The sequence below is a fragment of the Theobroma cacao genome, chromosome 3 (assembly GCF_053813885.1).
Source record: "Theobroma cacao isolate CCN51 chromosome 3, ASM5381388v1, whole genome shotgun sequence".
NCBI classification, from domain to species: domain Eukaryota; kingdom Viridiplantae; phylum Streptophyta; class Magnoliopsida; order Malvales; family Malvaceae; genus Theobroma; species Theobroma cacao.
This window is the reverse complement of record NC_142641.1, coordinates 8,349,917-8,377,323: the sequence shown is the minus strand read 5'-3', so window position 1 is coordinate 8,377,323 and position 27,407 is coordinate 8,349,917. Positions and strand designations below refer to the sequence as shown.

Below are 27,407 nucleotides of genomic sequence, written 5' to 3'. Positions count from 1 at the left end.
AATACCTCACGCCTATGATACATGAGTAAGATGGAAGTGACACGATAATGAGCTTACAAATTGAATTCTGGTTATTAGTCATTGTGTTTTGTTATCTGAGAGTTTTAAATATTCTGGAGAATGTTTACCCAAATGAATTGAAAAACTTCTTTATTGCCTTGTATATAGGCATATAATTAAAAGAAAAATTGAAAGATTTTTGAAATGACTATATTGAGATGAGATAACAAATAATGAAAGTGTGAAGGAAGAATTACGAAACTGGTATAGAAAATCAGTTTATATAGAATATCATTACGAGAATTTGTAATATCTATTTTGATACAGTAAAATGACAAAAGTTAGTAACAACATAAGGCTAATTGTGTGACACCCTAGAAACCTATGAAGATGAGTTAGGGATTGAATGGATGAGTACGTATTTATATATCTTAAGAGTAAGTGTTTTAGGAATATATAAACATCTTTGAAAGGAGATTATAATCATACACAGCAAGTATGAAACATAAAATATTTAAAACTTGCTGAGAAGCCTAACGGGTAAATCACAAGTTAAGGGATCACATGCTGTGAGACATAAGTTTAAGATAGATATTCCCAAGGAAACACTCAAGAGAAGTTTTGCTCTGGATCTCGTTAAAGCAAGCATTAAGTTATGTGATTATAAAAAGAAAGCTGTAAGCTAAGAGTGATATTAGTATTAATATTGAAAAATACTTGAGGAGAATCTAGTTTTAAGTTTTACAATTTCAAGTACAATTTATAAATTGGTTAAGGAAGAATGATGTTATGTTCATATGAAGGAGTGGAACAAAGGATGATAGAAGTTGACCCTGAAAATGAAGTCAGATAATGAAACTTTCCTAATATATATTATGAAAATTGGAATTCGAAAATGCTTGAGGTACACATGATTCAAATGAGTTTGAGTCTTAAGTGACAAATCAATATCGTAATGCAAGAAAAATACAAGGTAATGTAGAGGTATGAAGGATAATCAAGGAAAAAGGATGACTCTTAGGAATTGTGGTATCGCATGAGATGCAATGATCAAGTTAAGATAAATCTTTGAGGCATCAATAGGATTATAAAGCAACACGCATAATAGATTATAATTCAATGGAGATGACATTGTGATGCAATGATATATAGTATAAGGAAACTCAAACATATAGTTGGAAATGATATGAATGATATAAAGTTATACGCAAGCATAATAAGAAGGTTGACATGCACTATAAGAATTATTATATTGAAACTAGGATTGGGATACGGATGAATAAAGGGGGAATGTAGTCCAAGGTATGTGAACACATGGATCTCTATACATAACAAGAGATGTTGACATTTGAAAATACATGTACACATGTATATATGAAATTGATAATTTGACTAACTAAGGTGAAGAATTGTTCTCAGTAATTGAGAGATTTTGAAATAATGCTAGAGGAGGTCAGTGAGCTAAAGTGTTAATGGACATGCAATGAACGATTAAAGTTATGAGTGACTTTGAAGGTAAACCTTAGATTGTTTAAGTTCTTAATGGAACCCTATTAAAGGAAGGGTATGGACCAATATAAGATGAATGAATTAAGGTTGAGAAATTTGGTACAGAGCAAATTAATAAGATGATGATTAAGTATACATAAGTAGTATGATATGTGATCAAAATCGGTATAATTGAGATGAAGTTATGGTTCAAATTTAATAATGGTGATAAAGGCATGCTTAGTGTCTCGATATAAGAGATCATGGTTGTAAAAAGTATTACTGATCCGGTTCCAAAGGATGATAATTGCCATAAATAAAGCATTTAATTGAACTGAAGGTGAACGAGGTAAATAAATTGAATGTCCCCATAGAAGGAACAAGGAGTAAGATCATAGAAGGAGATTGATAACGCAACATCGACGGGAATTCGAAGACGAATTCTATTTAAGTGGGGGAGATTGAAATACCCCATACTTTGATATGGTGATAAATAAAGTTGATCGAATACAAATTGAGGTCAATTAAAATGTTTAAAAATGATAAAAGACGAAAGGAAAAGTTTAGGATAAAATATTCCGCAAGTGAGGAAATAATAATAAAATAATAATAATTTTATCGGAGGAGAATTTGTGAGATAAAAGGCGATTCGGAAGTCAAGTGAGGCATAATAAGGTATTTTGGGTACCAAGGAGACAAGATAAAATTTTTAGAATAAAATAATATTTTATTAATGAAATAATATTAAAATATTAATATTTAGTCGGATATCGAAATCAGTCATGAAGAAGGATCATATGGTTGATCCAAGTGGGGGAGAAGATGACAAGCCCGACTCTATAAAAATATTTGTCATGACATACATGTGATGGATAGCATGTTTGCATGCTAGGAGAGTCCCGAAATATTTACAAAAGTCGGTATTGTACCTAGAGGTACAACAAAGTTGATTTAAGCCTCGAACTAGATCAAATAGAGAATTTACGATGAAATTAAGAATTTTAAAGTCCCAGAATGGTTTAATATGATGATTCAGAGTTCGAGGATCAATTTGGAGTCAAATCGAAATTTTCGTTATATAAGGGTAAAATGGTCATTTGCCACCTGGGGACAAAATAAAAATTTTTGAAAAGATTTTTTTTGGCCCCATTTGACTCATTGGAGTATAATTTGACTTATTGGAATATGATTTGAGGTTTAGAAGTGAAAAATTTTACTTCCGTTATAATTCGGAGTATAGGGGAAAAATCGTAATTTTTTCGTCTCGAGGGCAAATCCATAAATTTTTCACCCCAGCACTTGTCAAGATCAAGGGATTTTAATTGTGGTAGGATTGGATAAATACCAGAATATTTGTGATGGAAAATTACGAAGAAAAAGTCAAAATGTTAAAAAATTGGGCCAATAAGTATGTGACACATGGCATGCTTGATTATTTTATTATTTTCCATAGAAATCAGCCCATGAAATCCCCAATTCTCTCACCATATTTAGCCTAGGCAACCAGCAACAAGAACAAAGGAAGAACAAAGGGAAAAACAAGAAAACCTAGGTGGAAATTTAAAGAAAAAGTGAAGAAATCAACGAAACAAGCTCGATAAGTTAGAATTCTTTAATTCTCCTTGATACCTAGCTTACCCATGCTTTTGTTCTTGATTTCCATGGTTGAATATTGAGTTATCATGATGAATTCAATTTTGAAAAATGGGTATGGAAGAGGAATTGTTGTTGGAATAATTTGATTTTAGACTATGTTAGTGTTTTTTGTTAGTTTAGCATATTTAGGAACAAAACAACAAGAAAAGAATTTATTTTCCTCCATTACCATTATTGGCCGAATTTTCTAGGGGAATATTGGCTGCTGATCTTGATGTTTATTTGAGGAATTATGATGAATAATGATGAATTATGAGCCTAGAAAAATAATGGAAATTTTTGGAGCAAAAATATGAATTTTTACCCACTAGAGGTATTTTCGTAATTTGCTACCAAGACTGATAAATTGAATCTCATTCACAGTCACTAAGGTAATTTAAGTATAATTGGAGTGTAGAAAGTGAGACGAATTGATTTGAAGTTAAATTAGAGATAATAGGCCGAATTAGGTCAGCAGCGCATTTAAGCAGTAGTCGGATAAGTTGTATATCATATCATGCATATATACCAAGCCTGAATTGATTTTATAATGGTCAAGCATTGATGTGGTGAATTATGTATTGTACATTGTGGATAGGTGTCACGACCCGGAACTCCCCATCGAGCCCGTGACAACCGCCGCGAAGCCTCGACAAACATTCTTCACCCCGAATGTCGATCGAAACCTCGCAAGGCTCTCGTATCAGCTTTCGCACTTCCCCGGTGAGCAATAGTTATCAAATAATCAAAATACGAAGGATTACAAATCATTTCCAAATTATAACATAACATTTTGTTTTTTTTTTTTTTTGCTCACAGGGGCATTTTCGTCATTTTTATCGAAAACCTCGAAACTTGCTAAAAATGTAGTAGGTAAGCCGAAAATATATATTTAATGATTAAAAAAAATTAAGTATCTAAAACGTTCATTTGAAGTGAAAATTTGACCATTTGAATATGATAAAAATATTCAATAAAATAAACTATTTTCTTGTAAAATAATTTTCATAAAACTATCGGTACATAATTCTTATAGCGTAAAAGATAATTATATTCATATATACTATAAAGCAAATAACCAAAGCATAAAATTTCTTTTATAGTGACACGTGGGCCCATATCTATCCAAAATGCATCGGAAGCTGGAAACCTACAGCTTTTACCGATTCGAGTCCAAATGAAGGTCCTTGTTCAAGTCAGCTAACTACGAAATTCCCTGAGCCTGAAATGTGAGGAAATGAGGGTGGTGAGATTATAAAATCCCAACGAGTAAACAGATACCATCTAAACTATCTAAAGTCGAGTAAATGGAGACAATTAAAATAAATCATCATACTGTAATTTCATTACCATTCAACTCATTTCAACCAAATAAAATCAATCCATAAAAATCGAGTAATCAACTTGGCTCATGAATTTCTTAAAACTTTGGCTCGTGCCAAAACTCATACTCGGTGATACCTTGCGCAGGGCATCTAACCGAGTCCGCCAAGGCTGTTAAAATTTTGTATACTCTTAAAATATATTTTTGTTTGAGAAAAATACAGTCGTTCCTTGGCGTTGGCTGAGTTCCCCTTCACGTAGTGGTTTGGCGTGAAGTGAACCCTAAGCTATACCCCAGGAGATACCCTACGCGCCTCTCCGTTCGAGGTAATAATATAATGGAGTTTACCGTGCCCCTCTAATAGGCTGGTCCACGGAACCCCCTCTGCAGTAAATAATTAATATATAATCCACCAATCAATAAAATTCATTCTAGCATGACATGACAATTTATCGCAACCTAGCCTCTCAAGGCTGAATACACAGTATAAATAATTATAACACCAAAATCAGTTTAGCCATTCATGCTCATTTATTGTCATAAGCCATTCAATTCAAAACCATAAATTTGCAACACAAACTAGCAGTCTCCAATTACTCTATTTTCAAAACCAATATTCGATTTTTCAGAAAATTTATAAAATCATTTTATAAAATCACAATTTCCCTTAAAACATAACAATTTACCATTTAAACCCATTTTTCATAAAATCACATAGTTGTATAAAACTACTCTAGATAATTAAGACGATAATAAGTTTACTCACAATGTCTAGAATGCAGACTTTCGAAGCACTCTGTCTACTGGTCCTCGGATGTAATTTTCTTGCCTTTATTGGAGGACTCACCACCTTGACACAGTACAAAATCGAGAATTCACTAAGTTGGTACTAAATCAAAATTAAACTAATTTGGACTACCAATGCATGATATGGAATGCAAAAATGCACTGGTAACTATCTAAATCCGGTATTAGCCTAATTCGTCTTATCACCCGATTAAATTCCTAACGGGTTCGTTTAAACTCCAATTTAATTCTTTTCAGTTTCTATACCTCAATTGCACCCAAATTAACTTAATGTCCCTCAGTGTGATGCAAATTATCAATCCCAATAGTAAATTACGAAAATACCCCTAGTGGGTAAAAATTCGTATTTTTGCTCCGAAAATTCCCATTATTTTTCTAGGCTCATAATTCATTATTCCTTAACCAATTCTCCTAGAATAAAATCAAACTCATCCTCACTCACTACATGGTAAATTCAGCCATTAATGGTTGGGGGAGAAAATAAATTCTTTTCTTGTTGTTTTGTTTCTAAATATGCTAAACTAACTAAAAACACTAACATAAATTAAAATCAAATAAATCCAACAACTTTCTCTCTCCTAACCCATTTTTTCAGAATTGAATTCATCATGAAAACATTTAATTTAATCATGAAAAATAAAGAGAAATGCTTGGGAATAAGAAAACTCAAGCTTAATAGAAAAAATCTCACCTTTTTCACTTAATTTCCTTGAAAATTCACACTTTTTCTTTGATTTTCTCTCTCTAGGGTTTTGTTTTCTCCTTTCTCTCTCTTGTTTCTTGCTTGGCCGAATGTTGAAGAAGAAGAATGGGTGGGCTGATTTTTTTTATGCATTTTTATTGTTTAATGAAATAATATTATTTTATTCATATTTTAAATATTTTATTAATTCATTTCTTTTTTCTAGCCATCCACTTGTCCTATTTTCTTTCACCATGCATTCCCTTTGACTTATCCAAGTCTTAAGTGATATTTCCAGATTTTTCCAAAGTTTTGGTGGAGCAAATTTTTCAAAATTACACTTTTGCCCCTGAACTTTTCAAAAATTACATTTTTACCCCAAAATTTGAAAATTTTCCATAATGCATAATTTTCACTCCTCATACTCATTTCACACTCCAAATAATTAAATTTGATCAAAATCCTTTCAAAAAATTAAATTTTCGATTCCGAATGGTAAAATTACCATTTTACCCTCTTACTCCAAATTATACCGAAATTAAAATTTTTCACTTCTAAACCTCAAATCTTACGCCAATAAGTCAAATGGGGCCAAAAATCTTTTCTAAAAATTTCCATTTTGTCCCCAGGTGGCAAATGACCATTTTGCCCCTAGATAGCGAAAATTCCAATTTGACTCCAAATTGATCCTCGAACTCCGAATCACCATATTAACCCATTTTGGGACTTTAAAATTCTTAATTTCATTGTAAATTCTCTATTTGATCTAGTTCGAGGCTTAAATCAACTTTATTGTACCTCTAGGTACAATACCGACTTTTGTAAATTTTTCGAAACTCTCCTAGCATGCAAACATACTATCCATCACATGTATGTCATGATAAATATTTTTATAGAGTCGAGCTTGTCATCTTCTCCCCCACTTGGATCAACCATATGATCTTTCTTCTTGATTGACTTCGACATCCGGCTAAATATTAATATTTTATTAATAAAATATTATTTTATTCTAAAAATTTTATCTTGTCTCTTTGGTACCCAAAATACCTTATTATGCCTCACTTGACTTCCAAATCGCCTTTTATCTCACAAAATCTCCTCTGATAAAATTATTATTATTTTATTATTATTTTCTCACTTACAAAATATTTTATCCTAAACTACTCCTTTCGTCTTTTATCACTTTTAAACATTTTAATTGACCTCAATTTGCATTCAATCAACTTTATTTATCACCATATCAAAGTATGGGGTATTTCAATAGGTGGTGAGCAAAGTACACTGGTAAAAGTACAGAGATTGTGCTTGGAGACTGGAATTAGGAGTACATCGACTCCTAGAACTGTGAGTGTAAAACCCGACCCTATAAATACATGTCATGACATACATGCATTGAGTAGCATGCTATTACGCTAGAAAAGCACCTAAGAATAGACGAAACCCGATATTGTACCTAACGGTACACTTAAATGGATTTAACCTCGAACTAGTTCAAATAGGAATTTTAGGATGAAATTTAATATTTTATAGTCCAGGAATGACTAAAAATGATTGTTCGGAGTTCGAGGGTTCATTTGGGGTAAAATTAGAAATTTTGATATTCGAGGGCAAAATCGTCATTTTGCCACCTAAGATAATAAATTGATCATGGAGTGAAATTTTTGACCAAGATTGACTATTTGGAGTATAATTTAATGATAGGAAGTGAAAAAGTTTAATTCTGGTGATTTTTGGAGTGTAGGGCAAAATCGTAATTTTGCCACCCACGGACAAAATTTGACATTTTGAGAGAATTTAGATCAAATTTGACAAATTGGAGAATGGTATGAGTATAAGGGATGAAAAATATGTCTATGGGCAATTTTTCAATTTTTGGGGCAAAAATGTAATTTTTTACTTTTACGGGGGTAAAAGTGTAAATTTCAAAAATTACTCCACCGAGACTTTGGATGAGTCTGAGAATTTTATCTAAGCTATGAATATATGAGACAAGTGTATGGTGAAAATTTGGAAACAAATGGATGAAATTTTAAAAATGGACCAATGGGAAAGTGACATGTGGCATTTTTTTAATGATATAATATTATTTTAATGAAAAGTCAGCCCATTTAAACCCAAATTTTAAGTGCTGGCCGGCCATAAGGAAGAACAAGAGAGGAAATAGAGAGGAAAGGAAGAAAAAAAGAAAAACCAAAGAGAAACAAGAAAATTCAAAGGGAAATTCGCGGTTTTCGACCGTTTACGCGTCTAACGGTAAGATTTTTCGATTTTAGCTTGATTTCTACCTTTCCTATACCTTTATTTCCATTTAGCATGCTTGAGGAGAGAGATCAAAAAGTGATATCAAGGTCTGGACGAAATTCTAGGGGAGAGAAATTGAAATTTTTAGGTTTTGATTTTTAGTTAAATTGATAGTTTTAGTTAGTTAAATGTGTTTAGAAATTAAATTGGGCAAGAAATCATTAAATTTTCACAATACCCACTCTTGGCTGGATGCTCAATGCTGTACAATGATGATGAATTGATTTTATTCTAAGGGAAATGAAGAGAAAATGATGAAAAACGATTAAACGTGATAGAAAAACAAAGTAGAAAATTAACCGAGTTAATGTCCCATTTTTGGCCGAATTTTCCAAGGAAGGGAGTGAGCTGATTTTGTTGTTTTTAGAAGGTTATTGGCTGATATTTAATGGTTAGAAATGTTGGAGAGAGAATGGGATGATTTAGAGCTAAAATGGAGCGCGTTAGCAATTTATCGGGCAAAGTGCCAAAAATAGGTTAATACCGCGTTTAAGCAGTTTTAGGCTATTGCATTTCATACCATGCATTAGTATAGGATTTAAGTTAATTATATAGTGATTTAGCATCAATGTGATGAATTGTGTAAATTTTTGTAATGTGTCTAGGAGGAGAGCCTTCCGGAAAAGGCAAAGAAGTCGTACCCGACGAGTAGTGATCGGGGCGCTTAGAAAGCTTTTAGTTTGTACAAACGGTGAGTAAACTTATTATTATTGTAAATTATCTAGAGTTTATTTTTAAATGCCCTTTATGTATTTTATGAAATGAAAACGAGATTTTTGATGTTTTAGGAATAAATGTGATAAATAAAAATATATTGTATTGATTATGAAATTAAGTAATTGGAGGCTGCAAACTGACTTGAAAAATATATATTTTCCTAGGAATGGCTTATGAGAAATGAGTATATGTGGCTATATTTTGTGAGTGCATTTGGGAAATTTATGTAAGTTGATTTTACTATGCAGGCTGGATAAATAAATAAAAGCCACGTTATACTGTCGAAATTTTATTAAAATTGGTGGGTTAGTCACTGCAGTGACGGGTTTCCGTGGACTGCCTATTAGAGGGGCACGATAAACCCAGTTATATAGTTACTCCGGTTGTAGAGGCGATGAGGGTAACTCCTGAGGTAGTATTAGAGCTCACTTCACGTCGAACCCCCACGTGAATGTGTAACTCGGCCAACGCCAGGGGACGGCTGGTTTTAAAAATAAAAATGTGTTTCACGTGTAAATATTTTAACATCCTTGGCGGACTCGGTTAGATGCCTCGGCCAAGGTATCCCCGAGGATTAGTTTTGGCTTGAGCCTTGTTTTAATAAAAGACATAAGCCTTAACAACTATTTTGGTAAATTACAAATATTTTATGGTTTAAGAAATAAATTGAAAACATTATGAAATGGGTTGAAATTTGTTGTTTAAACTTGCCTCCATTTTACTCGCCTTTAGATATTTATGATAATGTTTGTTTACTCATTGGGATTGCAAAATCTCACCCAACTCCTTTCCACCCATTTCAGGTTCAGTATAGACTGTAGATAGCTGATCTCATCGAGGACTACCATTGGATCTGCATTTTCCAAATCGTAGGTTCACAGTCCTCTTTACTTTTGTTTATTCGGGGGCCCTCTTGTTATTGTAAACTAAATTAAATATTTTGACTTACTGTATTTTAGTATGTATAAATTTATTTAGCTTTTACGCTATAAAAATTATTCACGTATAGCTCTATAAATATTGTTTTATAAGAAAATAGAATATTTTCCTTAATATTTCTTTTATTTTCTTATTATATTCAAATAACCGTAATTTCGTTTTAAATGAAGATTTTAGACTTTTAAACTCATTTTGAATATGAATTATGTGTTTTGTACTTGTATATTACGTTTTAGCCAGTTTCGAAATTTTCAAGAAAAAAATGACCAAAATACCCCTGTGTGGCGAAAAATTTATTTTGATTGTTTTTGATCTAAAATAGTATATATTCTCTAAAAACTCGATATTTAACAATGATTGTTCACAGGAAAGGAAAGAAACTGATATGTAAGCCTTGCGGGGTTCCGGTTGGCATTCCGGATAATGAGTGTCAATCGGGACGTCGCGGCGATTGTCATGGGCTCGAGGGGAGTACCGGGTCGTGACAGTGAGTGAACTTATTATCGTCTTAATTATCTAGAGTAGTTTTATACAATTGTGTGATTTTATGAAAAATGGGTTTAAATGGTAAATTGCTATGTTTTAGGAGAAATTGTGATTTTATAAAATGATTTTATAAATTTTCTGAAAAAATTGAATACTGGTTTTGAAAATAGAGTAATTGGAGACTGTCTGCTTATGTTGTAAATTTATGGTTTTAAATTGAATGGCTTATGACAATATATGAGCATGAATGGCTAAACTGATTTTGGTGTTAGAATTATTTGTATTGAGTATTCAGCCTTGAGAGGCTAGGCTGCGATAAATTGACATGTCATGCTAGAATGAATTTTATTGATTGGTGGAGTACATATTAATTATTCACTACAGAGGGGGTTTTGTGGACCAGCCTATTAAAGGGGCACGGTAAACTCCATTATATTCTTACCTTGAACGGAAAGGCACGTAGGGTATTTCTTGGGGTAAAGCTTAGGGTTCACTTCACGCCAAACCACCACGTGAAGGGGAACTCAGCCAACGCCAAGGAACGGCTGTATTTTTCTCAAACTAAAAATATATTTTAAGTGTATACAAGAATTTTAACAACCTTGGCGGACTCGGTTGGATGCCCTGCGCAAGGTATGACTGAGTATGAGTTTTGGCACGAGCCAAAGTTTTAAGAAATTCATAATCCAAGTTGATTACTCGATTTATATGGATTGATTTTATTTGATTGAAATGAGTTGAAAGGTAATGAAATTACAGTATGATGACTTATTTTAATTGTCTCCATTTACTCGACTTTAGATAGTTTATATGGTATTTGTTTACTTGCTGGGATTTTATAATCTCACCACCCTCATTTCCTCACATTTCAGGCTCGGGGAATTCCATAGTTAGCTGACTTTGACAAGAACCTTCATTTGGACTCGAATCGGTAAAAGTTGTAGGTTTCCAGCTTCCGATGCATTTTGGTTAGATGTGGGCCCACGTGTCACTGTAAAAGAAATTTTATGCTTTGGTTATTTGCTTTATAGTATATATGAATATAATTAACTTTTATTCTAGAAGAATTATGTACCGATAGTTTTATGAAAATTATTTTACAAGAAAATAGTTTAATTTATTCAATATTTTTATTACATTCAAATGGTCAAATTTTCACTTCAAATGAACGTTTTAGATACTTAATTTGTTTTTAAATCATTAAATATATATTTTCTGCTTACCTACTACATCTTTAGCAAGTTTCGAGATTTTCGATAAAAATGTCCCTGTGAGCCAGAAAACAATATGTTATGTTCTAATTTGGTAATGATTTGTAATCCTTCGAATTTTGATATTTGATAACTATTGCTCACTGGGGAAGTGCGAAAGCTAATACGAGAACCTTGCAAGGTTTCGATCGACATTCGAGGTGAAGAATGTTTGTCGAGGCCTCGCGGGGGTTGTCACGGGCTCGATGGGGAGTTTCGGGTCGTGACAATTTATGTCAATAAAAAATTTAGCGACATTTGTTTTAAAATATGTTCCAAAATATTAAAATATTAATATAAAAATAAATTTTAATATTCTAATTAATACATTTAATTTAAATAAACGGGTTAAACTAACTGAGTTTAGACTCAAATTTAACCTTCTAAGATTTTTTTTTTTAAAAAAAAGAACTTTTTAAGATGTCCAACTAACCCAACTAGGAATGTCAACGAGTAGGGTACCCGAACCCTAACTCTATTAAAAATTAAACACCCTAACCCTATTAACTACCCAAATAATTTAAAAATTACTACTCTAACCCTAACCCTAATATATTCCTACTACCCTATAACTACCCTAAGCTGTTTAAATACCCGATTAAATAAAAATATTATTAAAATCTTCTTCATGGGTACCCAATTACCCAATTAACTTTTCTAATCTCATAACTTCGCTTAGATTTATATGTTACAAGTTTATATAAATAAAGGTAGATATACTGTAATTAATAATTTTATGAGTTATAATTTTTGCAATGTTAATACAAAATAAAAAGTAAATATATTTATATTTAAAGTACATATATATATATATATATATACACACACATACATAAAAAATATTTTAATATAAAATAGTAATTATATTTCTTATAAATTAACACAATATATAAACTATATATATTAAAAGACATTACAAGTTAATTAATAATGATAGTTTCATGAATTAATTTAATTAATTATAAGGATTTGTTCTTAATTTCATGAAATTAAAAAAAAAAACATTTAGATTCCAAAACTATTCTAATCTCAAAAGCTTTCTTTACGTATATATATTAAAAGATTATATAAATAATGGTATATATATTATAATTAATAATTTTATAAGTCATAATTTTTGTAATGTTAACACAAAATAGAAAGTAAATATATTTATATTAAAAGTATATATATAATAGTAATTATATTCCTTTATAATATGATATAATATTCAAATTATTTAAAAATAATTAACAATCTAATAATTTTTTAATTTAAATAAATTAATGTCATCATATTACTAACTAGAGTAACCATACTTTTCATATATTTGTTAGTTTTAACAAAAAAATTGCTTGTAAAGTTGGTAAAAATTGTAAATTTTTAATCTAATTATTAAAATAATAATAAAATATTTATAAATAGTAATCGGATTCGGGTAATGGGTACCCAAGGGGTAGTACCCGAACCTTACCCAAACCTGATTCAGGTAGTGAAATCATTACCCAAACCCTACCTGAAACCCTTTATGGAGTACCCTAGCTCGGTGTAACCAAGTAAGGTACCCGTTGACATCCCTAGACCCAACTCAACCCCGCTCGACTATCAAGACACAAGGTGTCAAATTGACCATTGGCTCTAGATTTGGCATGGGCCATCAAATGTTAGGCTTACCAAGGCTAATTTTAGTATTGACATTGTTGAGTCTACCTTGTGTTGCTTTTCCACCATTACCAAATATGTTTGCAATGGGTTAGCAGCCTCGCATTAAGAGTAAACCTAGAGGGAGCCTTTCTTTTCACTGTTTGATTACAGCTTTACTTGTATTACAAAGGATAGAAAATTTATTAATTTAATGATTAGGTTTTATTATCACTTTCTTACTTTATAGCTTAAGCACTAGATTAAGTAGATAATTAATACACAAATTAGGTTTAGGGGTATAGCAGGCTACATTATTTCTAACCCATCTACTTTAAATTTGTGTATAAAAAGGTTAGTCCAATCATCCAATCATAGGCTTTATTTTTTATCGAAGACTTTGAGAGTTGAGTTAATAATTAATCATGTATCATTTTAAAATTTAATCTAGTGATTCAATTTTCATAATTAATTTTTTTAATATTCAATAAATTCTTTATTATTTTTTATTTTTTTATTACATTTATATTATTGTTCTTAACAAATGTAGGTACCTTTAATATGTCTCGACTCAGTACTCCCTTCGAGCCCGTGACAACCGCCACGATGTCTCGATAGACATTCATTACCCATAATGTCAACCGAAACCTCGCAAGGCTCTTGCATCAATTTTACGTCTCTCTTGTAAGCAACAGTTACTAAATATCACGTTTTAAGGGAATATAAACTATTTTTAAATCAAAAACAAACAAAAAGTAATTTATGCTACATAGGGGTATTTTGGTCATTTTTACCTGAAAATTTTGAAACTTGGTGAAAATACAATATACAGTTGAAAAATATACATTTCTTATCTAAAAATAATTTTAGTAATCTAGATCATCCATTTAAAATGAAATTATGACTAATCAAACTAAATAAAATATTAAATAAAATATTATATTTTCTTATAAAACAATATTTATAGAATCCTACATTAACAATTTTTGTAGCGTAAGAGCAAAATAAATTCATATATATAATAGCACACTAAACCAGATATACAAAAATATTCTACAATGACACGTGGGCTCCAAAATAACTGAAAATATACAAGATTGTAGACCTTTGATTTCTAAGGATGCAAATCCAAAAGCAACCCTCGACAAAATCGGCTATCTATAGACTGTCCTGAGCCTGACATGGGTAAAAAAAAAGTGTGAGTTTTTATAAACCCAGTGAGTAAGCAAAGTTCATCTACAACATCTACAGCCGAGTAAATGGAGACAATTAAATCATCCCATCATAATATAATTCATAACATTTAAAACTCATTTCAATTCATATAAAACAATTACATTTCATCGAAATAATCAACAAGGCTTATGATTCTCTTAAAAACTTGGCTTGTGCCAAAACTCATACTCGGTGACACCTTGGCCTGGGCATCCAACCGAGTCCGTCAAGGATGTTAAAACGACATATACCCATAAATCATGTTTTTACTTTTAAAATATAGCCATTCCTTGGCGTTAGCTGAGTTTCATCCTCACGTGGTGGTTCGGCATGAAGTGAACTCTAAACTTACTTTAGGAGATACCCTCCGCACCTCTCACACTAAGGTAAAATATAACGGGGTTTATTGTGCCCCTCTAATAGGCTAGTCCACGAAAACCCGCCCTCTGCAGTAAGCTAATCAAATAACCCACCAAATCAATAAAAATTTCAACAGCATGACATGGCTAATATAATATTACCCAGCCTATCAAGGTAAAACAAAACAATTTATATAATCCACAAACCACAAATCCAGCCATTCATGCCATCACATTGTCGTAAGCCATCAATTCAAACCATATATATATATAGATAACAAAAGTATATAGTCTCCACGTACTCAATTTCCAAAATCGTCATTGAATTGCAAAACAATTTATAAATCTCATTCATTTAACCAACATTTAACTTATAAAACATAAAAATCTACGGTTAAAGTTCATTATTCTTTAAAATCATAAAAACGAGTATAAACTACTTTAGATAATTAAAATGAACATTTGATTACTCACTATAACAGGAGTTTGGAGTACCCCTATTCTTGGTCCTCGAATACGATATCTTTACCCTTATTAGAGGGCTCACCACCTATACATAATACATTACATGTAATTCAATATATTTGTGCCAAACTGTTATTAAACTATTTCAGGCTCTATATGAATGCATGAAATTGAATGAGAATTGTTCGAATAATCACTTAAAGACGGTGTTTTACGTGGGTTCAATTATGATCAGACTGAATTTGTATTCAACCTAACTCTTACTATACATTGTTGAATTAACCAAAACATCCGATTCAACTTCAAATATATTCATTACACTTCTAATATTCCAAATACACCAAAGTACCTCAATCAACTTGATTGTGACTTAATTCATCGTAACCGAAATTCATTTCGATTCCGAACTAATGTGCTAATCAGTGTTAACATAGTCCAATAAATCCATCTATGTCATTAAGAATCAAATCCAAGTCCATTCACTATGATTTTCTCATTATTGTTCAAGTCGTTTACTAAAGGAACTATACTTTTCGATAACCGTTTTCAATATTCGATACTATAAATCATCAATTACGAGCTAAATAACATGAAATACAACAAAATCCATCATCATCATTGCACCTATAACATTCGGCCAAAGAAGGTTGTTGAAGGGCGTGTGATTTTCTTTCTTGTTTTTCATGCCAAACATCATTAAACAACTAAAAACACTAAGATATCATGAAATCTAGCAAGATCCATCATCAAAAGCTCTCTCCCTATGTTCAGCCAACGAGTATTCCCTCATGAAAACTTGTGTTTCAACCATAGAAAATGAAAAAGAAAGCATGGGAAAGGTAGATTTTAAGCTAAAATTAAAAAATCTTACCTTTGATTGCTTTGTTCTTTGAAATTCAACAAATTTCTCTTGAATTTTCCTCTCTAGGGTTTGTTTCTATTCTTTTCTCTTTGTTCTTTGCTTTGGCCGGCCATGAAGAGTGAAATGGGAGAGTTCATGTTGAGTTTATAAAGGAAGTTATAAAAATATTAAAGCTTGACATGTGTCACCATGTGATTGGTTTATGGTTAAAACTTAACAATTAAGCATTTTCTTACCACCACATGTAATCTCTTAATTATCCAAAGTATAAAATAATAATAGGTGAAATTCATGGGCTTGACAAGTGTTATGGTGGTGTAAAATTCCAATTAGGTCCTCGTGGACACGTAAAATGAATGTTTTGCCCTCATGTTCGGAAAAATGTCGGAATTAAAATTTTCCATTTCTCAAATTCAAATCATGCTCCAATTAGTCAAACTTGGTCAAAAATTTCATCCAACATTCCCATTTTGCCCTTAAGTGGCAAAATGACTATTTTGCCTCTACGTTATGAAAATTCCTAATTTGACTTCAAATTAATCCTCGAACTCCAAATCACCATATTAAGACATTCTAAGGTTCAATAACTCTCAAATATATCCTAAAATTTATATTCAAGCTAGTTCGAGGTTTTAATCGACTTAATTGTACCACTAGGTATGATACCAACTTTTAACGATTCTCCGAGGCATCCCAGTATGTAGATATGCTATCAAGTACATGAATGACATGACAAGTATATAATAAAGTAGGGCTTGACATAACATATGGCTTGGTGAAATGAGTGATCAAAAGTTTGTATGTTCTTTCATGCACACTTGATATGATCATATTCATGCATGAACTTTTTACTTGGGCTTTGTTCTTTTAAGGAAATGGCAAAATGCATACGTGTTCATGAAGTAATAACCTTTATGCAGCTAGCGAAACACTCCTACTCAAATTAAATCTTATCCTTTTGTAGCCTACAATGGGTAAGGGTTGAGGTGTCTTACTAATTCAATGTGGATGATAATAAGAAACAATTTGAGAAACTCTTTAACTTTTTGTGAAAATCGAACCTAGCATGTAAAAGATAGTAAGCAAAAAACTTTTAGATAGTGTTGTACCAATCTATGTTGTAGAAACACCCTAAATTAGGACACACGAAAGAATAATATTTTCAATGACATCCTATTTATTAATGGAATAAAAAAATCAATGTGTGTATTGTATTTTTGTTAAGAAGGCCTTTTAAAAACAAAAATAAAAAAAAAGAGCAAACAAGAGAAAATGTTGTCTTTCTTGTCTTTTCTCTATTTCTCTTGTAAAACAAAGGGACAAGGTTTTTGACATTCATTATGTCTTTGTCTCTAAAAATTATTTTAGTATTTTTTTTTATCTTTGTCTTATCTTAAAAGATTTCAGAAGAATATCTATTTTCTTCTGAAAAATAAAAAAAAAAGAAAAAAAATGAAAAGAGAGAAGAGTTCTTCTTTTAGTTCCCTCCTTTCTCACACCAAAAGAACAACAAGAATAAAAAATTTTTTAAATGAAAAATAAAAAATAGGTTAAAAATTAGGCCCTTTTTCATAAAACTAGCATGTTGCCCATGCGCTACACTCCGGATGCACAAAACACATGGCTTAGTTGAAGAAATAGACATGTAATGAGTATTTTAATCAACATATAGAATTGTTGCTTAACATTTGACCTACACAAAATATTTTGTTGCAAAAGATTGTATCTATAATTATTTTGTTGTTGCTGAACATTACAGCTACACCAAATATTTTGTTTCAAAAGGTATAGATATTCTATTTGTAGTCATTTTCTGATGTTGTTGCCTTCATACAAAAATGAGAAGCCTTTCTAGTGTCCAATTGCTAATAAGTTTTTTTCCAGTTAGTTATATACTACAGGGCAAACAAAAAGCTTGCACTTGACTGATAGGCATTTAACAGTATCAATGCAAGATTGTTGTCTTTCTACAAAAGGGAGAAGGTATTTTGATTTGTAGTTGGTAAAATAATAAAAGCTGAAATGAAGGCTTGTAGTAGGCTTAGGGGTTTTCACAGCTATTTCTTGGATGTTGACCTGTATTGCATGAGAAAGATTTTATGTTAGTATTTTATTTGATTGTAAATGGTAATAGCATTCGAAAAAATTATAGTTAAATATGTATTGAAAGATTGTAATCCATTCATATTAGGGGAATGGCAGTTGGTGATTTGTAAACAATGCCTAGAACAAAAACAAGCATAATAGCGAAATTGCCCTTAATATGATAAAACAAAAAGGCCCTACCTATACAGAAATCAAACAAAACAACTTGTGAGAATATCCACAAATTGTAAGAAATCCGCACCTTAAAATAATATCATTGAATTTCTTTTGCAGGATAACAAAAACAACTGCAAAAAGCTTATAAATATACATAAAACCAACCCAACTATTGATGGCACCAGTAATACCAGAAAAATAAAGCGAATAATAGTATGGACAAACCAACAATGCAGGAAAATATGGGAAGGGACAAATAATAGTATTGGTTAAAAATAATTATATGATTACAAAGTGAAGCAAACGAAAAATGTTGGGGAAAGAGTTGAAATTACCCAGTTTTATTTTTTTATTTTTTTGGTTGGTGATTGTTCTCCAAGACTAATGGTGGGCTATTTGTGAGGTGTTGTTTTGGGGAAAAGCTTTCTCACAACTTGGGTACTAGTTGAAGATAGTGGAATGTGATACTAAGATTGTTCAAGAGTCATTCGCAGCAAAATAAATTCAGGTGGGCTTGTATCACTTCTAGTAAGAGGCTGTTCATGTTGTTCTTATCACAATCATACAGCTTGAAGTTTACAACTCATGATTTCAATGTGTTTGAAGTGATACCTATTGTGAATGTCCTTGTTTGATTAATCAATGCTTTAATAGGTCCAAGCAATGTCAATTGGTCGATGGCTTTGATTGTTGCAAATTTGCTTATAGTAGCTCCTATGAGTTTTTCCGCTATTCGACCGAATACTATGGCTTACATCTGTGCTAAATGATCTTTTAGCTTTAGTTGTAAAGAGCATCTAGAAAGAAGAGAAAATGCAGAAAAGTGTATATAAAAGTATAAAACCAAAACTGTAGACATATTTTTCATAATCAATATTCTTTTCATAAATACATAGTTGTTGAAACAAAACCTAAAATGTCAACTCGAATGTGAAATTTATGGATCAAAAGGTTGTTTAGCATGACATAGTCATTTGTGTGTTCAAGTTATTAGAAAGTTTAAAGCATTCACAGAATTAAATTGACATTTAAATTGTTTTAACTGTCTTTACAATAAGGTGAACAGCTTCAACACAAAGCATGGCATTGAAATTCATAAAATTATGATTAGGTTAATATACCTACGTTGGGTTTGGTGTTTTTTCTTCATGATTTGCGCACCAACATTTTCCAGCACGGAAGCTCAAGGCAGTGCCATATTCATTGCATGCATTATAATACCAACCGTTGGAAGTATTAATGTCAATAATAGCAGCTTTCAATTTGAATTTTGTTTGTTGGAACAGGAAGAAATTACGAGTATATTTATTAACAAAAAAGTTTGTTCTAGATGCAGTAATTAAATGTTTTTCAACCTGGATTGTGGTTGGGTCAGTTCCAATTATCTTCGTAATGCTTGCTTTTTTGGCTTGCCTATAATCAGCAGGCTATTAACTGGTGTTTACATCCATGCTAACAATTTCCACACTAGACGGTTCATTCTCATACCTGCAATTTATATTTTAATTTACTAATTTTTTTTTTTTTTGCATCGAATTGAAAGTATGTAATGAGTACATAGGACCTTTGTTTGAAAGTTGTAGTTTCTGGAATGTTTAAATCTATATAAACTCTTGTGGCTGAACATGATACAAGGTAAATTGTGTCTACAATATAATAAAGTTGCAGCTATAATTTTATAGGTCAGTGGTTTTGAAGATCAACAGTTTATATTAGTTTTTGGAAACTAAAAGTGAGTTGTGTTTGCAGCAAACGTACTCTTGTATTTTTTCACTATGGTTCCAGCCAAGATGAGAATGGGATTTATTGTTTGATTTAAAAGCTGCTCTTCATCTATTTCTTGTGCTTTGTCCGCATATAAAACAACTTTTAGCTTGTTCCCACTATTAACAGTAGATATAAATGTTAATATTGCTTAATATTTATTGTAGGTAAGTATGAGCAGAAGAGTTGTATTCATTTTTTACCTAAGATCTTCAATGAAAAGGTCTCATTTTTTCACATCATTTGTTCTGTTGTTCAGTCGAACCTTCTCAATGGTGGTGATGGATTTGAGAGCTCTAATGAAGTCTGGTGGTAGAAAAAGTAGTTAGTAGTGTGATATGTAATATTCATTATTAATTAAATGTAAATCTAGAAACATATTTTGTTTGATGATAATAAAACCAGCAAATCGGTGGAGTGGAAATATAATGAATGAAAATTATCAAAATGTTGTTATGATGTTGTTTACCTATTAAAATGGCATCATAGCGAACCCTATCGGTAAGTTGTTCGATGGTTGCAAAAGGAAGTAGTGTGCTGGATAGGGGGACAGATCATTTTTAATTTGTTCAATCTCAGTATTTCTTATGAACATTATCCTAAATTTTAAGGGAATTGCGTTGAAAGAGTTTTTTCTTTTGACTACTTGAAATTTTTTGATCCAATAAAGTTTGTTTTCTTTCAATTTAAATGCAAATAGGCATGCATCATGGCGTGTAATAACATTTTTTAATCATGACGTGCAACATGTTTTTATACATGGCTTGTAACAACATTATTTTTTTTTTCAACATGGTATGTAACAACCTAATCATGACGTGTAATATAGTTTTGTATATGGTGTGTAACAACCTAACCATGACGTGTAACATGTTTTTGTATATGGTGTGTAACAATAGTATTTTTTTTCAACATGGCATGTAACAACCTTATCATGACGTATCACATGTTTTTATACATCGCATGTAACAACCTAATCATGATATGTAACATGTTTTTGTATATAGCGTGCAACATTATAACATGTAATTTTATTAATGGTAATTTTGTCCAATTTAGTTAAAAATAATTAAAATTAAAAGAGAGATATTTTTTAAAACATTTATCTTTAAGGGTTATTTTTAAAAATGCCCCTTTTCTCTTTCGTATATGAAATGCCACGCTAATTTTTAAAAAAATAAATAAATACAAGAAATAAAGAAAAAAAATAAGTTGAAGAATGAAACAAGGCATGAAAATGGTCAAAGATCTGGACGTGCAAAATTATTGATCCGATCACATGTGAAGCTGTTTCCGTTTCTTGCTCTGCATGTGCAAACGTGATAAGTTGATTTATTGTCCTGGCTTTTTGTTATCGTATTTATAATATTAAAATTCATAACAGAATCCCAGGCCGTCTTTGTCAGCTTGGCGTTGTCTCTCATCTTCCTAATATTTCAATTTGCTATCAAACAACTGCCCTCGACTCTTCCCAATAAAACAAATTTAGCGTCACATTAACTGTTTCAACTCTTTAATATTTGTTGTTCAATCTTGTCCTCAGAAATGTTCACTTTGTAATTGTCAATTGCATAGACTCAACCGCTATCTCATTCCCGTTCTTTGTCTTCATTTTTCACCTTCTTTTTCATCTGTCACCCAGTGTTTCTTTGCTTTTGTTGTTCTTCATTGATGCTCCACTGAGCCCTGGAACCTACTCTAATCCCTTCCAGGTCAGTTTTTTTGCTTGTTAAAGTACTTGAACTTGGTTTATCAGCTTAATTTCTGCTTGCATCGATTCGTTTCTTTCTTCTTTTTTTTTTTTTTTTATCAAATCTGAATGCTCTTTTCTAGTGTTCATCACCATTTTCAGTAATCTTAATTTCATTCAATCTAGATAAGCATAATCCATCTATTTTAAAATTTGATCATGAGCTAGCTTCTCTGCATACTGGAGTGGTGATCATTTTGATCTGTCTGATAATATTTGTTGGCTGCTCAGTGGATTGCACTCGGAGCACTTATCTATGCTAATACCATTATGTAGCTCTAAGATGAAAGAGAAAATTTGGAATGACATCATTCAAATTACAGGCATAGAATTCTTCCAAGCCATTGGCATACACTATTGGCCTTTTGGGATGAGATCTAACATCATAACAGGCTTACTGCTCTTTTGCTTCTTTGTATTTGCTAGTTGCTGCCATATAACTATAAAGTATCCAATATCATTATTAGAGTTGGTTCGTAGATTTATTCTGCAGTTCTGTCAGGATACTTGTCGATATCAGGCACTGTCTATAATGGGTTGTTTGATTTATTGGCTTCATGCTATTGGTGTTTAATTTATTCAAATAAATCATCACATACTGTGCTGCACTTTCTCTTAGTCACATTAAGACTTTATATGGGTGCATCTGCAATACCTTATTATAAGTGTTTTATTATGTGATATTGTCTTTTATTTTGTATGCTGTTCAGAAGGAGACATGGATGCATACAATCCTTTTGTCATTCCAAAGCCTTGGAGTAGTTTATGGTCGTTTGAGTACTGCTCCTTTATATGTCTTTGGTTCAATCCCTCCAAAGGATTTCAAATCAGAAGAAAGTGTCTATGAATACTTCTCCTTTATCTTTTGGACTTTGACCATTGTTTCGCTAGTGAAGTATGCCTTCATAGTAATGAGAGCTGATGATGATGGAGAGGGTAATGAGCTCAGTCACTTTTTAAACTAAAATGGTAGTGCTAATAGGATCACAAAATGAATTTACCTTTGAACAATATTTCGTAGGTGGTACTTTTGCTTTGTACTCGTTATTGTGTAGGCATGCAAAAGTTGGCCTGCTCCCTAATGATAAAAGTGCTAATGACGTTATGCATTATGAGGCGGGAAGTCCTTTGAGGACCAAGGTGAAATCAAGAGCACGAAGGGCTATTGCGAAGCATAAGAGTAGTCATTACTTGATGCTGTTCTTGGCACTGTTTGGTTCTTGCATGATAATAGGCGATGCAGTGCTTACTCCAGCTATTTCTGGTTTGACAAACCTGACCAAATTCTCAATTTTTGGGATAGTGTTTTTCTTATGGGTGATATCATTCAACTTGAACAGTTTTTTCCATCTTGTATTTCCCTTTTTTGTTTTCTTTTACCAGTTTTATCAGCTTCATCAGGCCTTCAACGATCATTATCAGATATCAAATGTAAGAGCCAGCAGTAAGATCACAAATGAAAAAAGTGCAATCATACTGTGCCAACCATTCATCAATCTTCGGCTAATAACTTTCTGTGCTGTGATTTTTACAGTTTCCTCTTCCCGTGAAACAGACGAGTTCATGTCTAAAAAGTTAAAGAAATGTAAGTGCTATAAAACTCAATTATTTTGCGTTGGATTTTTCATATAATTTTCTTTGTTTATATATATATATATATTGTTGTTTCATTCTTTGGTTCTTTTCCAAATGACTTGTTCCTAATTCTGTACACAATCTAAACTTATCCCTTTTTCTGAGGATAAATTTATCAAGATTCCATTTTCAGGATTGCATGTCCATTTTTGACTTGTAAGAACCGTACAGTTTACCTCTAGGTTTTAAACGAAAAATTGATTTATCCGTTGCTGATTTGCCCAATCTCTTGGCCTCTTAATTTGTTTCAGATGTATCTGTGCCTTGCGCTTGTGCCATATTGGTCTACCTTTTCACAATGCAACACTATGGGAGCCATAAAATTGGGTTCATATTTGCTCCAATTGTCATTCTATGGCTCTTACTTATTGGTGGAGTGGGTATATATAACATTGTGCATTGTGATCCAAAAATCATATGTGCAATCTCCCCAACATACATGTACACGTTTGTCAAGAATATTAGCGTGGAGAGTTGGAGGGCATTGGGAAGTGTCATTCTTTGTGTAGCAGGTTAGCGTAAGCTGAAGTTCAAGTAAATTCCAGTTGATCGCTCATATTCTGATTACTAATGAGCATAACATGATGGTTTGTGATACTACTAGTTTTCAAACTACATAAGCATTGTACTTTTTGCAGGATCAGAGGCAATGTTTGCAGATCTGGGTCATTTCTCGATGAAATCAATCAAGGCAATTAATCTTGGTGGCATCTTGGCACTGCTATGCGTCATGCATATTTAGATTGGCAACTTTTTTCTTGTCTCTGTTGCAGATGACATTTATCAGCTTGATCTACCCATTTCTTATTTTATGTTATGCGGGTCAAGCCGCATTCATCTCCCATGCACTCTCCCCAAAGAACAACTCTGATGTTCCAGAAGATTATAATCATCTTTATAAATCTGTACCTAGTATCTTGTTCACCTGCTTTCTACTCTGTGCTTGTTGGATGCTTTAAATTGACACTTTCATTGCTAACTAAAGAATGGATGGCATTGCAGAACATGTTCACCATGTCTTCATAATTTTATCTCTACTTGCTTCTGCTATTGGAAGCCAGGCGACCATAACAGCATGTTTTTCCATTATAAATCAGTGCCATGCCCTTGGTTGTTTCCCCAGAGTCAAAGTTATTCATACATCGAGTAAGATACATGGCCAGGTTTATATTCCAGATGTCAACTGGATAGTAATGGTTCTTAGCATTGGTGTTACTATAGGTTTCCATGACATTGTTCGAATTGGAAATGCATCAAGTAAGTCTGCTAAACATCATCCTCTTTCTCTACAAAATTGTTGAGATATAAACAGTACTAGGAAAAGTGTATAGAGTATGAATGGTTTGTACATATAAAGAATAATTGAGTGCTAAGAGTAGGGAAAGTGTATTGATTGAAATGTATCCTATATTTTGTATCAAGTTTGTGATACTGTCCTATCAGTAAATTAGTAGCACTTTATTGAACAAAAAAAAAAAACGAATAATAAATGCTTCAAGGAAGCCAGATGTTTGAATGGTATAGTTCTGTTAGATCTAATAAACATGGGTTTATTTCTTGCAGGTATGGCTTTAGTCTCTGGCATGCTTGTAACAACTTGTCTAATGTCACTTGTGATTGCGCTGTACTGGGAAAAGAGTTTGCTGGCGTCAGCTTGCTTTTTAATGTTCTTTGGCTCCATAGAGCCCATGTATCTATCATCCAGCATGTTAAATTTTCACAAGGGAGCTTGGTACCTAGTTGTTCTTTTGGTCCTGTCCTTGACTATCATGGTTGCATGGCATTATGGAGCAATGAAGAAATACGAGTTTGACTTAGAAAACAAGTTGTCCATGGAATGGCTTACAAATCTTAGCCCAGGTCTTGGAGTTTCCAGGGTACCTGGAATTGGCTTTATCTACACAGACATAGTGAAAGGAATCCCAGCTTTTTTCTCCCATTTCATCACAAACCTCCTTGCCTTTCATCAAGTGCTGATTTTTGTGTCCTTCAAGTCTCTACCAGTTCCTTATGTTTCCCCAGATAGGCGGTATCTAATCGGTAGAGTTGGACCTAGAGAATATAAAATCTATCGATGCATTGTACGGTATGGATATTGTGATCATATCAGGGACACAGACGACTTTGAAGAACAGATCATTGGCTCGATTGGAGAGTTTATTTCATTGGAAGAACATCATTTTGAGTCCTTGATGTCGCCTGAAGGAAGAATGATTGTTGTTGGAAGACATTTGCCTGAAGAGAGTGCTCTAATATCCTTACACGATACCTACCTAGGTATGGGAGGCGCAGGCTCAGCCAATGCAGAACCTCAGATGAAAGTGAGGAGTACAGTGGGTGATGCAGATAACGAAGGCAAGAGGAAAAAGAAGGTTCAGTTTATGCTGCCTACTAATAGTCCAAAAATGCGTGTGCCTGTGAGGGAGGAGCTACAAGAATTAATTAACGCCAGGGAGAGCGGCACTGCATATTTCTTGGGCCAGTCACATTTAGCAGTGCGCAATGGCTCAAACTTACTCAAGCAATTCCTCATCATGACCTATGTTTTCTTTGACAAAAATTGTAGAGAGCCCCATGTGGCATTAAACATTCCTCATGCAGCTCTTGTGGAGGTCGGTATGGTCTACACTATATAATTGTAGAGTCCGATGTCTGTGCATCAAGAGAAAAATAATAGTATAAAATAAAGGAAAAAAAATTTTTTAGCCCTCAAGAATAAGGGGAAATTGTTTTTTTAGCCCTTAAAAATAAGTGTTTTTGTAAATAAGCCTTTAGATAATTTTAACTATTTTTAGCCATAAGAATAAATTTAGGAACAAAAATGCCTTTAATAAGCCATCTTCGTTGAGGTGACTCTCAAACAAGCGAAAAATGAAAAAATAAATAAGCAAAGAATTTGCGAACATCTAATTTTGTGCAAAACATCCATTTTTTTCCCCAAGCTTGTGCAAAACAAAATAATGTTGTATGAGATGGTTTTTCAGAGATTTTGAACATGGCATTCAAATAATAGAAGAAGAGTGATATTAAACCGAACGAGGAACTGGTCGTGATGAATCAAAAGCTTGGAGAATGATGTGAAACCAGAAATCCCTGATACGATGGTGAATTGAAAGGAGAAAGATGTGAATCCAAAGCACGAAATGGTCATGCTATAGTAGGCCATATGTGAGACGGCTATGGCAGGGCATGGTTTAGAGTTTGTAAAACAGCATGTTAGGAATGTGTGGCACGGCTGTGACATGACAGGGTTTAGAGTTTGTGACACGACATGGTTGGAATGTGTGCACGGTTGTGACATGGCAGGGTTTAGAGTTTGTGACACGCCATGGTTGGATTGTGTGACATGGTTGTGACACGCTAGCATTCAGAGTTGGTGACACGCCATGGAGGGAATTTGTGACACGACAGAGTTCAGAGTTAGTGACACGCCATGGAAGGAATCTATGACACACCAGTATTCAGAGTTCGTGACACCCCATGGAGGGAATTTGTGATATGCCAGCGTTCAGAGTTCGTGACACGCCATCAAGGGAATCTGTGACACGCCAGCGTTCAAAGTTTGTGACATGCCATAGAGGGAATCTGTGACACGCCAGCATTCAGAGTTTGTCAGACTCAATGGAGATCCGTGACACGGCAGGGTTTAGAGTGTGTGACACGGCATAGGAATTGATGGGTGACATGACATGGTTTGAAAAAGGAAAAAAAAAGTGAGCAAATAACGAGGAAACCGATTGGACTTCAACTAAATGAATTCAATAAATGAATATTTATAGAGGAAATTTTGAGGCCATTTCATTTTAAATAAATATTTTTCAGAAATCGCAAACATTTGTGTGAAGA

The 27,407-nt window shown here is 32.7% G+C and overlaps 1 protein-coding gene and 1 long non-coding RNA gene across 2 annotated transcripts; one reads left to right on the top strand and one right to left on the bottom strand.

Moving 5' to 3' along the window:
• Positions 1-4,148: 4,148 nt before the first annotated feature.
• LOC148763551 (uncharacterized) lies at positions 4,149-6,195 on the bottom strand. Its single transcript, XR_016025528.1, has 3 exons — positions 5,946-6,195; positions 5,214-5,297; positions 4,149-4,345 (listed from the first exon to the last, which is right to left on the bottom strand). It is a non-coding gene; the product is annotated as an uncharacterized LOC148763551 (long non-coding RNA).
• Positions 6,196-18,172: 11,977 nt separating this feature from the next.
• On the top strand, positions 18,173-26,237 carry LOC18604411 (potassium transporter 6-like). The gene is made up of 11 exons (XM_088804578.1): positions 18,173-18,228; positions 21,720-21,888; positions 22,637-22,862; positions 22,948-23,190; positions 23,310-23,357; positions 23,461-23,511; positions 23,813-24,073; positions 24,200-24,252; positions 24,335-24,473; positions 24,564-24,818; positions 25,125-26,237. Exons 1-11 carry the CDS (start codon positions 18,173-18,175, stop codon positions 26,195-26,197), a joined length of 2,574 nt encoding a protein of 857 aa, XP_088660704.1. The 3' UTR covers positions 26,198-26,237.
• Positions 26,238-27,407: the final 1,170 nt, after the last annotated feature.

Bases quoted from the DNA above. Each gene is read 5' to 3' on its own strand.
- LOC18604411 (XM_088804578.1), top strand. From the start codon at position 18,173: ATGAAGGCTTGTAGTAGGCTTAGGGGTTTTCACAGCTATTTCTTGGAT. The intron at 21,889-22,636 runs GTCAGTTTTTTT...TATGCTGTTCAG, and splicing joins CCTACTCTAATCCCTTCCAG to AAGGAGACATGGATGCATAC. The intron at 22,863-22,947 runs GTAATGAGCTCA...AATATTTCGTAG, and splicing joins AGCTGATGATGATGGAGAGG to GTGGTACTTTTGCTTTGTAC.